This window comes from Dermacentor silvarum, chromosome 7 (genome assembly GCF_013339745.2).
Source record: "Dermacentor silvarum isolate Dsil-2018 chromosome 7, BIME_Dsil_1.4, whole genome shotgun sequence".
Lineage (NCBI taxonomy): Eukaryota > Metazoa > Arthropoda > Arachnida > Ixodida > Ixodidae > Dermacentor > Dermacentor silvarum.
Genome location: NC_051160.1, coordinates 102,823,451 through 102,837,669, shown reverse-complemented (window position 1 = coordinate 102,837,669; position 14,219 = coordinate 102,823,451). Strand labels below are relative to the sequence as shown.

The window sequence follows — 14,219 nt, the reverse complement described above, 5'->3', positions numbered from 1 at the left end:
AGTTGTTACATTAAAGCCAGGGAGGAAACCGTAGCAGTGTCGGTCGAATTGGCGACGTGGGAAGCGATTGCAGAGGCGTCGAGCGGGGCCGTAGGAAGCGGGCAGCGAGAAAGAGCGTTGGCGTCTTGGTGTTTCTTCCAGACTTGTAAATGATTTCGAAATCATACTCTTGGAGGCATAAAATCCAGCGACCCAGGCGTTCAGACAAGTTCTTGAGCGTGGAAAGCCAGCATAAGGCGTGGTGGTCCGTAAGGATGGTGAAATGACGGCCGTGGAGACAAGAGCGAAACTTTATCTACCAAACAACAGCCAGGAACTCTTGCTCAGTGATCGTATAGTTCTTTTCGGAAGCGCTGAGTACACGGCTGGCGTATGCAATGACTCTCTCGCGCGAAGCGTTGTCGCGTTGCAGAAGAACAGCACCTACCATCTGTGTGTAGGAGAGTCAGTGCGGCCTCATCAAAATGGCAAAGCACAGGTGCAGACGTGAGGGCGTCCTTCAAGCGTGCAAACGCCAATTCGCATTACTGGGACCACAGAAAGGGTTCACCGGTAGCTAGTAGCTTGTGTAATGGAGCTACGATGGAAGCAGAGTGCTGGATAACGCGACGGAAATAGGAGGCGAGGCCAAGGAAACTGCGCAAGTCTTTGGGTCTGTCAGGACGAGGAAATCGAAGGACTGCAGCAGTCTTGTCAGGGTCCGGCTGAATGCCATCCCTGCTACCGACATGACCCAGGAATGTACCCGCCGCGGTGGCTCAGTCAGCTAAGGCGTTGCGCTGCTGAGCACGAGATCGCGGGATCGAATCCCGGCCGCGGCGGCCACATTTCGATGGAGGTGAAATGCAAAAACGCCCATGTGCTTGCGTTGTAGTGCGCGTTAAAGAACCCCAGGTGGTCAAAATTAATCCGGAGCCCTCCACTACGGCGTGCCTCATAATCAGAACTGGTTTTGGCACGTTAAACCCCACAAAGAAGAAGGATGTTAATGGCTTTGCTGGCGAAACGGCATTTCTTGGTGTTCAGCTGAAGACCAGCGCCGGCGAGGCACGTCAGAACTTTATCCAAGCGTTGCAGAGGCTGAGGAAATGTGCATGAAAAATTGACAATGTCGTCCAGATAACAAAGGATAACCAGAACAGAAACGAAAAGAGGCAGCATTAGCTCGCAGTGCGGTCAGACCGGATGTGCGCACCTGTGAGTGGTGAGGACAGGATGGCACGCACTGTGTACCCTCTGTTATGCTTCGGCCACGCGCTCCTCTGTTCGCTTTTCATTTGACGCCAATAGTACAGATTAGTATAGAATTCTTTCTCTGCATTTACTATGCCATCGAAACTGCTTATCTTTCAGTGCAATCCATCTTGCCTTGTCCTCAGTGAGAAGTTTTCTTCTCACTGATTTAATGCTGCGTCCATATTTTACGGCTTCCTCAATCTTTCCCACGTTATAATTTCGAATATCCTTTACTTTCTTCTTGTTGATCAGTTTTGCCAGTTCAGCGAATTCTATCTGATCTCTTGAGTTTCACACTTTCATGCTTTGTCGCTTTTTTACTACGTCCTTTGTTACTTGGCAGAGCTTGCCTACTTATTTGGTCCTTTGTTACTTGGGAGAGCTTATCGCACATTCCCCTGTCATGCGTGCATTCACTTTGCGATAGGTCGTCTCTTACGCTCTATAGCATGGTAGGCGGCGCCACGGTCGAGGCAAGAGCACGAAAGAGAGAAGAAACGAGCAGGAGCGAAGGCGGAACAGGAGAGAGTCGGCTACTTTACGAAGTTTCAGGGGCTTTATTCTGTTTAAACACACTTCGGCATCTAGTGGCGCCGCTGAGAAGCCCGCGCGCGGTCTCCGAGATGAGAAGCGCGGTGCGTCGATGTGTGGACCCTGAGAATCGTTCCCTCACTTGCCGCACACCCAGTGTCCCAAATTGGCGAGAGGCTCATCGAAGAGCGTTCCTAGTTCATTCGTAGCGCAGCTCGTTAAAGTGTTGCTGTAAAAGGCGTTCATTGAAAAGGAGAACACACCCTGTGTATGTGTGGAGCCGCGTGTCAAAGCAGCGGGTTTCTGTCCTTGAGGTACTCGTGTGGCGTGGGTTTGGTTCCGCGCAGAATCGGAAAACTTTGGTCAATGTAGAGCGGCAAACACCTTACGCAGAGACCTTAGTTGGCGTCGAAGAGGTTTATTGAAGACCAGCACAAATCGATTTGCACATATCCGCAGTGCTCCAAGTTGGTGTCAAATAGTTTCGTTAAAGAGCGGTGCATACACCCCAGTCCTGCATCTACAGTGACCCTTGTCGGCGGGAGAGAGATTCGTTGAAGAGTGGCACATACGTACACACTGCCACATACTCAGTGACTCAAATTGGTCCGACGGTTGCTTCTTGAACCCTGTTCTGTCAGTACAGCAGCCCGATGAGCAAGCCTTGCAGCAGTAATGTGCTTAAACCCCTTTCACACACTTCCCCAAGCTTCGGGCTTTAAGTCGGAGTTGCATATTGTCGTACCGACATCACTTCGCCAAGACATACTAACAGCATGCCACAATGAAGCCACCTCCGGTCATCTAGGCTACACGAGAACACTGTCTCGACTCTGACGCAAGTACTATTGGCCAAAGCTACCCGCTCCTGTGAAACATCATGTACAAACATGTGCCGACGGTCCACGGTCGCGAAGCCACGACGACGTTGGATGCCATGCTGCCTCACTAGTGAGACGACACACCTACCAACGTTGTCAAATTTACTCAGCGCGTCGAAGAAACCAGACAGCTTGCCCGCGTACGTATCTGCTATCAGCAAGGCCAAGATGCAAAACTGTACGATCTTCGACACATGCAGGTCCGTTCTCTACACTCCCGGCGATAAAGTATGGGTTTGGTTCCCATACGCCGTCGTGGACTTTCCGAAAAACTGCTAAGACGGTACTTTGGGCCGTACCAAGTGATTCGACGCCTGAGCGACGTGACCTACGAGGTCGTTCCTGACAGTGACAGTAGCTCCAGTCGCCGCAAGCACTTACCCGAAATGGTGCATGTGGTGCGGATGAAGCCGTATCAGTCGAACTAAGTTTCGTTTATTCTTTTCTGTTGCACTTTTTTGTGGTTTTGTTTTGCGTGCGTTGCTCTGTGCCATTTGTACATCGCCATCATATGCTTAAGTTGCGCATCGGGACGATGCTTCCTTCGGAGGGACGCAAATGCCGCGCCTGTACTCCGATGAAGAGGAGGACTATGCGAGCAGGCATGCGCGTTTCTATCCAGGCGCGGTTAAGAAGTCGCAGTAGCGCGCTGTATTAAAAAGCGACCTGCTGCTATTCCTCTTGATCAGGGCTGTGCGACCTGTGTTTTTGACGTTGCGACTATATTTTGCTTAATTGTAGCCGAGCTAATCCTGAAAGTAATAATTGCAACGTATCCTATTGGGTACGTTGCATTTGGGTACGCATGTTAGTCGCGGTAGAATACAATGATTGTACATGTAGGAATTAACGTGACGGCGGCGAACTAGCCGTGCCGTCGTTCCTACTCAAGAGGCGGCGAGCCGAGCGGAGGCTGCCGCGACCAGCGTCTCACGTCCGGGTCACCAAGCTATAGTGGTCGTCCTGCTGCTTTGGCTTCGGAGTGACGCCGCGATGTCGACTAGTCGCACACGTCGTCCGCTGTCTCCGGTCCGTGTCTCCGGAGACACGGACCGGACACGTCCGTATCACGTCCGAGTCACCAAGCTATAGTGGTCACGATATACGACGCCTATAGAACGCCGCCTATATACGAGCGGCGGGACGCACGTCAGCACACAACGAACGCAGAGATGCAATCTGTGTTTATTTTGCGCGTCTTGCGCAACGCTGTGTTGGCGCTGCAATCGGGAGCGCGCTTAGGGCGCGCCCCTACAGTACACTCGTCTTTTTTTTTTATTGCGATAGCAATTATATGGACACTCCAAAGCAGATTTCTGCCGTCGGCGTCGCCGTCGCCGTTGCCGTCGCCGTCGCCGTCGCCGTGAGGTTCCGTATGACGTCAATGGAGATGAAATCGTCGCCGCGCGCCGCCGAACGCTGCATGTGCGAGTGAAAGGGCGCGAGGGACGCGCGCTTTCACGGGGAGTGAACGCACGGCGGAGAACAAACGCGCGTTCTGTGCCGTGCTCCCTTAAGGGCTGCAGAAGTAGGCGTCTCTTTCCTCCTTTACAATCACCATATATGTAGAGCAAACGCGCCTTCTTCTGACGCACGAAAGGCCGCGGGGGGGGGGGGGGGGGGGCAGGGAAGGGAGGCGACGTTTAGCTGCGGCACCAAGTGCCTATTTATATCAGAGGCTCCGGCAACAGTCACCAACGCCGCACGCATTTTGTGCGAACGCGGGCAAAACGCCAACGGCGTCGACAACAGTGCTGTGTGTTGCCGGTGCTGCTGCATGTCCAAGTTTGTACAGCGGATAAAACTACTATCCTTACTCCGTATAGCTCTCTACTAAGTTGCTATCGCAATTGATGCTTCGCCTTTCGGGTGAAACTGCGACAACTTTTTTCAAGGATAGCGGTAACATGCCGGTCACGACTTGGTAAAGGGTGCCGTATGAACTCCAACCCATTTTTATTGCGATAGCAATAATATGGACACTCAAAGAGGATTTCTGCCGTCGGCGTCGCCGTCGCCGTTAGGTTCCGTATGACATCAACGGCGATTAAATCGTCGCCGCGCGCCGGACGCTGTATGTGCGAGTGAAAGGACGAGAGGGACGCGCGCTTTCACGGGGAGCGAACGCACGGCCGAGAAAAAACGCGCGCTCTGCGCCGTGCTCCCTGAAGGGCTGCAGAATTAAGCGTCTCTTTCCTCCTTTACAATCACCATATATATATATATATATATATATATATATATATATATATAGGGAGAGAGAGAGAGAGAGAGAGAAAGTTAGCAAACGCGACTGCTTTCGTCGCGCGAACGGCCATGCGGGGACGGGAGGGAAGGAGGGAGTGAGGGGAGGCGACGTTTAGCTAGCTGCGGCACCAAATGCGTATTTATATAAAAAAAGTTGTCGCAGTTTCACCCGAAAGGCGAAGCATCAATTGCGATAGCAACTTAGTAGAGAGCTATACGGAGTAAGGATAGTAGTTTTATCTGCTGTACAAACTTGGACATGCAGCAGCACCGGCAACACACAGCACTGTTGTCGACGCCGTCGGCGTTTTGCCCGCGTTCGCACAAAATGCGTGCGGCGTTGGTGACTGTTGCCGGAGCCTCTGATATAAATAGGCACTTGGTGCCGCAGCTAAACGTCGCCTCCCTTCCCTGCCCCCCCCCCCCCCCCCCAGGGCCTTTCGTGCGTCAGAAGAAGGCGCGTTTGCTCTACATATATGGTGATTGTAAAGGAGGAAAGAGACGCCTACTTCTGCAGCCCTTAAGGGAGCACGGCACAGAACGCGCGTTTGTTCTCCGCCGTTCGTTCACTCCCCGTGAAAGCGCGCGTCCCTCGCGCCCTTTCACTCGCACATACAGCGTTCGGCGACGCGCGGCGACGATTTCATCTCCATTGACGTCATACGGAACCTCACGGCGACGGCGACGGCGACGGCGACCGCGACGGCAGAAATCTGCTTTGGAGTGTCCATATAATTGCTATCGCAATAAAACGTTGCGAGGCGAGAATGCGGTATAATGACTTCCGACGCTGCTCGACGCGTTTCCCGTTCTGATCTCGTCGAAAACCTCCGAGCCGCCCCCAGAGGTCCTGGCAACAGTCACTAACGCCGCGCACGTTCGGTGCGAACGCGGGCAAGACGGCGACGGCGTCGACAACAGCTCTGTGCGTTGCTGGTGCTGATGCATGTCCAAGTTTATACAACTGATAAAACTACTATCCTTACTCCGTATAGCTCTCTACTAAGTTGCTATCGCAATTGATCATTCGCCTTTCGGGTGAAACTGCGACATTTTATTCCGTAAATCTCCTCGTGATCAGCGTCCTATGTGAGCAAGTGACATAGATAAAAGGACTATTTCACAGACTATAGACGCCCACTCTCAATCAAGAATTCTTGTTCCGTTGCCATTGCCAGGCTATAAAACATTATTTTTGTCTTGGGCGCATTACTCTTCAACCCTACTCTAACACTTTCTCGGCTGTCCTCAGCCATTTGTTGTAAATGATCCCCATCGTTGCTGCACAGAAGAACGTCATCTGTCGTCATTATCTCTATATTACAGTTAGCTATGCCTGTATTGACCACCAGCTCCATTACCTTTTTCCTTCTTTCCAACAATACTCGAAACATCTCTTGCTCATCTCGGCCACTGATCAGTTAGTGCTCGCATCAGCTTTGAATCTCAGCCATTTCGGAAAATGGACGTGCCCTAAGTTGTTTGCTCGGTAAGTATCATGGCATTCTATTGCAATGTGCCGAGTCCTCCGAGGTCTTTCTGCAGCAGGCACATGTCTTATTCTGTTGGGAATATTTGCTCCAGTATGTTTTAGGGGCGAGGCACCTTAGGGCCGAGCCTTATCCCCCCCTCCCCCGCCCCCTCGTAGTCGTCTGTAGCTCTGGTTTGCATGGAGTCCGCTAGGGGCGCTGCGGTGCACAAGGGCGTTTGTTCCCGACGCGCGCTATCTAACTTCAGCCATGGATGATAATGGTCGGTGCACAAGGGCGTTCGTTCCCGTCGCATGCTCTCTTTCTCTCTTCAGCAATGGATGATAACGGTCGCTTCTGATAACGGCGCGCCCGCTATGGATGAAAAGGCGAGAGTGGCCGCTCAACTGCAAGCGCAGTCGAGAGCTCGCAAAGCTGCTGCAGCATGGCGACGCCGGCATGCGGGCCCGGAGCTGAGGGCTCGCAAAGCTGCAGCAGTACGGCAACGCCGGCAAGCGGACCCGGAGCTGAGGGCTCGCGAAGCTCGCGCTTGAACCGAGCATCGGCGCCACCAACCTCAGGTAGAGAACGCTTCCGGCGTTTTGCCGCCGCTTCCTGCGCTCTCGCCGCCTCTGGGTCCGCTTGCCGGCGTCGGGGGATTCACGGTTACCCGAATGATCCCCCGGTGCTTCGCCCACTCATCATCATTCACTTCGTGGATATGCGGTGTTTTTTCTTTTTCTTTTTTTCATCAGGCAGCCACTTCGGTTCTCAAATTACAAGGTACTGCCTTTGTTATTGCACACGTTTTCTCAGCTCACTTCTAGTGTGTTGTACTTGGGAATTTACGTACAGTTTTTCTTAGTTTCCATCCTCTGCACCTCATTTTTCGTATCTTTTTCTCCGTTTCGTTGTGATGAATCTGGTTTGTCTGTTTGCACTTTCAGTTGTCCGCTTCTGGATGTTAACTTTCTAGATATTTAAGTCTATTCTGTGTATATATGCTTTGGAGAAAGACATATTTGGGCTCTTTAGTCACCCATTTCTTTGCAGCCTTGCCCCTTAGTATTTCTTCAAAAACTTATCATTATCTGCTTTTTCCTGATTTTAAAAGAGGCCCCAATCTATGTCGCTCTGCAATGCATAATTTGTGGTTTAACAGTGGACCCCCAATGTGAATCTGCCTAAGAACTTCCCAACCCAACATACTCTACCTTAAGCACAGAATGACATTGGCGAACGTTAACGCTAACTGCATTACTATTTTCCTGAACGCGTGGGCCACCTCATACTTATTCTAGCCCAAACGTCGCCTATGTTTTATTATTGCAAAAGCATTATATGCCCCATGAAGCGAAAAATCCGGTGAGCGTCCGGCGTTAACATCCGATCGCAAGAAAACCCACGTGACCATATGATGACCTCGCGTGCCCGGCGCTGGACCTGCTCCGGCTCGCACTGTGACCTGCGGCGGATCGCACGATGAACAGCCTCAGCGTACAACGGACGCCGTGGCTCATACCCCAAAAAATTACTTCACCCAATTCGTAAATTGAGTCGACCTACGTTGAAAGCCGAATTGGTCCACTCCCAGAATTGAGTTGGCCAGCCGCCAAAATTTGGTTGGCCCACGCCCGAAAAATTGACTTTGCCCAATTCAAAAATTGAGTTGACCCACGTTTCAAAAACTTCGCGGACGCTTCAGCTTCGCCTTGAAGAGGGAACGCGATAGCATTCAAAGATGTCTGACTGCCTTTCACGCTTCCCGGCAACTGCAGCTTATGTAACCGAAATGTTTACCTGCAAACGCTGGCGGCCAACGCTATGCACGAAGGTGACTGGTTCTTTTTTTTTTTTTTTTTTGCTTTCCCCCTCACGGCGGGACCCACCGCTGCCGTGGATTAAACCGTGGATGAGCGGCGAGCGCCATCTGTATGGTGCTACAAGGAACTGAGCGGGGCGCTCCGCTCCCACTAACACAGACCTTAAATGGCAGCTGAAAAGGGGGTTTGTGTTTTAGTTTACGCGCAACAGAATCGATTTCTCGTATATTCAAATTACAATCCGACACTTTCATGTCTGCAAGTTATGTGTAAGGCGTACTTTACGAATTTTCAGACGGATTTTACTTTGGAAAATTCAATGAGTTCAGTAGCGCCTCGGCGCCACGCGGAGGTCCGGCGCCATTTTTCTCTAATGGACAACGCCGCCGACAGCCACACCCGATTTTCTGCGACACGAGGCCCTTAACGCTATCGCGTTAACAATGCCCTGGTCCACTTCCACAATTGACTTGGCCACATCCCAAGTTTCACTATGCCCAATTGGAAAATTGCGTTGACCCACGTTCCAAACCGATCGGCCCATAGTTGACTTGGCTCAACCTCACAATTTGGATGGCCCACTCACAAAGTTCACTTTGCCCAATTTGAGCACATTACCAAGTGAAAGGTATCGCGCTGAAGAGTCAGAATGCTTTCGCATTCGATGCACGTAAGGAGACTTAAGTGGTTCTAACATTTTGTAGCTGTATTGCGCTTCACCTGCGTCCTAATATTTTCTATGTGAATGTTTGGGTAGGTTTTATTGCGGTATAGCAATTCTATGAATATTCCAGGGCGCATTTCCGCCGTCGTCGTCACCGGGATGTTCAGTTTAAAGTCCAACTGCGATAACATCTTGGCGGAGCGCCGTATCCTGTAGGTGCAAGGGAAAGCGTGCGAGGGTATTCTGACGATGGTGGCCTTGATCTCGCGCGCGCAAGGGAGGAAGGCGGGGTGACAGGCGCCATCTTCCATTGCACGCAAGACACGAGGGGGGGGGGGGGGGGGAGGCTTTCTACTCCAGTGGCGGCTGCGTATGCCTCGGCTCAGCGTGGCCGTGCAGGCCTCATCTTGCAAGCGATCTGCGATGAGTACAGAGTCTAGATGCACCGAGGGCTCATAGCGTTCTGACAACGAGTGTCCGCGGTCATCGAGTGAGCTGTGTTCATGTTTGCTTGTGCGCGCGTGACATAACGCTTGTTAATTTAGTTAATAAGCTTTCGGGTGGGTAGCTTCCACCGCCACAACTTCACGTGCCACCTCGAACAAGAGGCGGCCTCAAAGCATAGGCCTCGGTTAGGCCTCGCCGCGGACACGGCCTGAAGCCGTGTTTCCAAGTTTATATGGCTGATGAAATTACTATCCTTACTTCGAATAGCTATCTCATAATTTGCTATCGCAATCGATGCTTCCCCTTTCGAGCGCAACTGCGACATTTTTTCCTTCGTTTATGGAGCCCAGCTATGTATATTCATCGGCTATGAGTATGACTAGCCGCTGAATTGATATCCCTTATCATTCGCATGTTCATTAAAGAACTTACTTCAAAATTTGGCTGTGTTGGGAACGTAGGAAAGATGACTGCTCGGAATGCTGGAATATATTGGAAGCTTGACGTAAACTTGATGGACGCGTTAGTGGAATTACTACTGTCTTATATAGATGAAAGCGAATGGTTCTTGTCCATGCCTGTATAGTGCTTGAAGTGGGAAACAAGTGGAGCGTTTGAAATCATCCGATCTGCCTCACGTCACCAAGACCGAATGACTGCTCAGTCTGTTGGAATCTCTTACAATTAGCCTACTTGTTGCATGGCATTCGTTCCTTTATGACTAATCGTACGATGGATGAGGCGTTCTTGACACACAAGTTCGCCGCTCTACTGCCGAAAGTGATGGGAGCGAAAATAGATTACCTTCTTTCTATCTTGTTTGTTTTCGACCAGGCTTGGCTGAACCTCACCAACGTCGATGACCACATGCAGCTTCTCGCGGACATGGACGCCAAAGTTGGGAAAATCTTCAGTATGAAGAAGAGTGCAGAGCAGCAGTTGCCACTGCGCGATGTGGTCGCTGACATGGTCACCGGAGTCTCGGTCGAAGAGTGGGTGACCTCTGTGCGCGACTCACAGCGCGACAAAATCGTGTTCATGCCCATGGACGACATAAAGACCCACGGCTTGAATGTTTACAAGCCCGCTATGCAGGTGACCAGAACGCTGACGCCGTAATCAGTACATCATAGAATTAACTAGCCAGTCATATCAGTACAACGGGCAATGAAGCCGAGTAAGGTCACAGGCGCGATGCACTATTTTTGTTCTTCTGAAACTTTTACCATGATTATTGAAGAAAGTGAAGCCGACCCCAAGCTTGCGTTGTAGGTGCCCAATTGACCGGTGGTTCATTTTTTTAAAATCCTACTACAATTTCATACGGCATGTCGTACGGCGCACAGCATCGCCTTTCACGTGCACTGAGGATACCATAGATGCTGCTGCGGAGTCTGAGTTAGCATTCTGTCTGAAAAGATAACCTGGAAGCAAGTGTCATTTGAGCACATGAGATTGGTTGTCATCTAGCTGCCCAAACGCTTCTTCGCACGGATAACTTCGGAGAGAAATATTTGAAGTGGATACCCAATCGAAGGTTCTCAACATCATCCCCACCGTCCCTTGAGGTGCCTCGCAGCACTCTCAAACGCTAGCGCTTATCAGTTACAGAATTCCGCGAAGATCGGTGCCTTGACCCATAGAGGGAGTGTACCACAGACCGCAAGTGCCGTTCACTACGTTGCTGGTAGAGCTTTCTCAAAAAAGTACTTAGAATATATATGTAATCGAAAATTTTCTCAACAAACAGTCGTTTATAACACCATCACAGTACGGGTTTAGGATCCTGGTCTTTCGCCAAAAAGCGCGTAACATTATCACAAAGAAGCCAATCCTGAACAACATAGAGAAAAAAGAATAACTTTAGGAATTTACGTAAATTTTTACAAGGCCTTCGCTACCATAAATCATGCAACGTTATTACAAACATTAAATCGCTGCGGAATTTGTGGTGTTGTCCTAGAATTCATTGAAAGCTACTTGAGCGATCGATACCAAAGTGTGTTTTCTAGTGCCGACAGTCCTTTATGGACTGTCGGCACTAGAAAAAGTTCGATATGGTTTACCTCATGGCAGCATACTCGGTCCACTTCTGTGTTATATTTTGATAAATGATACTGTATGTATAGACACCTCAGCACAATACGTAATTTATGCAGATACGAGTTTATTTTTTTCAGGCACGAATGTTGATACCATCATAGCATCTGTAAATGACACATTAAACAGACTTGGAACAGAATTCATAATTACTTGGACAGTAAAGTGTTCACTATGTATTAACTGTGCTAAAACAACAGCTGTTCTTTTCGGGGCCAAATCTACATAATGCAAAATGCTTAATTCCCTAAGTTTAAATAATGTTCAAACAGAAATTTCGTCGCCTACAAAGACACTGGGTGTTGTGTTCCACGAGTATATGTCCTAGGAACACCACACAGACTACATAAGAAACAAACTTAGCAAATTGGTAGGTATACTGCGAAAATGTCCGTGCATACTGCCAGAGCCGCAAAAGCACATGTTATATAATGCTCTCTTTGCTCCTCAACTGCGATACTGTCGTCTAGTCTCGGCTACTGATACCAAGCATTTCTGTACAACCTGATCCTACTGCAATAAAATTTCTTGCGTTGCATTGCCGGTTTGTCGTACAATGTGCACACGTCCGAATTATTTGCCAAACTTATCGTTTTAAAAGTTACAACCCTACCCGAATACCGCCTTTTGACAGCTTTTAGGTCCGAATTAATTCAAAAATGCCGCCACTTCGCACTTTATCAAATTTAACTCTTAATCCCTCCTGACGCTTGACAAGACATACCAACCATTGGTATATCCCCCACCCGCGAACTAATTATGGACTGCAACTATTACAGTGTTGTCTTACGAGCACATTAAAAAAGTTTCAGCAAACAGAAGAAAGTTTACGCAGGTGATCGAAAAATGCTATTTTAATTATGATATCCTGAATATTTTGCACTTTGAAACATGAAAATTGTTTTGAATTGTTCTGTATGAGCTTCAAAAATCATTGCTTTGAATTGTTCTGTGTGAGCTCGTTTCCGTTGCTGCCTTTGTAAGCAGAGGTGGCGGGGCTAGTCAAGTTGTTAAAATGCAGCTTTTTCTCGCTATCCTCACCATTTAGGTACATTTTTGTTATGTACTGATGTGCCATAATGGTAAAATAAAGCAAATCTCAAAGACAGAGCCAAGTACCACTGTCTTTGTTACCGGCGTTGTGTTTCACACTACCAGTCACGAATTTCCATGGCGCAAACTGATAAATTTTATTCTGGGTTAGGCAACAAAACAAAGAACATGGGGGCTGCTCCTTTTATTGCTTTATTTCTGTTGCTTTCTATTGCTCCTTGAGGCATGTTTAGAAGGCCTTGAGGTATTACATTTGCCATACCAGAGGGATTCCGCAGCTCATTAGTGGACAAGACGTTAAAAACACGCCTTGAAGCAAATCCATTATGTTCGGAGGTGTTTACCAACGAAATGACGCAGTATTGTTTCTTGAAGCGAATGCTTCCGAATAATGGTCATTGTCTCTTATTTTCGCGGTATCGTGCAGGGATATGTGTACTCCTCGTCTCTGGAGAAGGTAGTTTTGTGGAGCCCGGAAACGTTGTTTCAAGGACTCTGCAATATAACCGGTTCTGTTGACTCTCCTGATTCGGCCATTAAGTCAGCTAGGTGCTATTACTAGATAAGGTGTAAGGTGCACACGCCAAAACATGGAGAGAAAAAGAAGTCGCAGTTTCGCCCGAAAGGCGAAGCATGACACAACTTGCAAACATTCGCTTACTAACTAAATTAGCAAGCACGGTGTCACGCGCGCACTGGTAAACATGAACACATCTCGCTCGATGACCGCGGAAACTCGCTGTCAAAGCTCTGGAGGAGGAAGCGCGGCGGCCGCAGCGAGCGAATTCGCATTCGTGCTGTCTCTCGCTTCAACGCGAACTAAATGTCGAAAGCACGGCGCATGTGAAGCTACGGGCACTCGGCGCACTTTGCCCACATCGCAGATCGCTTTGATGATGAGGTCCGCGCGGCGCGCACTTTGTCCACGTCGCAGATGGCTTTCAAGATACGCGCTGCAAGCAGCAGCCGCCGGAGTAGAACGCCCTCCTCCCTAGCCTCACCCCCCTCCCCCCCGTGCCTCGCGCGCGAGACAGAAGGCAGCGCGCTTCCGCCCCGCCTTCCTCGATCGCACGCGCGAGATTGGGCCGCGATCGTCGGCTGACCCTCGCAAGCTTTCATTCGTACATACATGCAACGTATACGGCGCGCGGCGACGATGCTATCGTGTATGGACTTTATACGGAACATCACGGCGATGACGACGGCGACGGCGATGGCAGAAATGCACTTGGAGCGTCCATATAGTTGCTGTCGCAATAATAAAATACGGTGTCCTAGAGATGGAAAAATAGAGAAACCAACGAGTTCGTGTGGCTGTGCTTGTGACAAGAACACTGCGGTAGCTAATGAATGCCGTCATCTTCTCAGTGCGCGGTAAGGAAGGCTGCAAACAGCACGAGGAATCGGCTTTTGTTGCTTGCCATTGTTCAGCACACGTCGGGCTTCTCAAAGCAGAGTACGACGCTCTTCGATTTTTACAAATTATTCCCTGTGCACACAGTGCGTGATCGGACTGTTTCTTCCGCGATTAAGTTAGCAGAAGACTACGCCACACGCACGTGCGTGAGAAAGATTGCCGCGGTATTTAGCACTAACTGTAATTGTTCAATGGTCGGAAGCATCAATGTCCTCACGCGTATTTTTTAAGGGCAGACAACTGAGCGAAATGTTAACTGCTGGCTTCTTTTTCTTCTGACTATAAGATTGGAGTTGTCAGATCTCCGACACCAAATAAAATATACGGAGTATCCCAGCTATCATCTTCTGA

General features: G+C 49.6%; 1 protein-coding gene across 1 annotated transcript in view; it reads left to right on the top strand.

Moving 5' to 3' along the window:
* The window catches only part of LOC119459663 (uncharacterized), a 37,993-nt gene extending 27,063 nt beyond the window's left edge, over positions 1–10,930 (top strand). The window contains exon 5 of the mRNA XM_037721331.2: positions 10,133–10,930. Within this exon, the coding sequence (XP_037577259.2) occupies positions 10,133–10,417 (285 nt within the window). The 3' untranslated portion in view covers positions 10,418–10,930. The remainder of the gene's footprint in view (positions 1–10,132) is intronic.
* Positions 10,931–14,219: the final 3,289 nt, after the last annotated feature.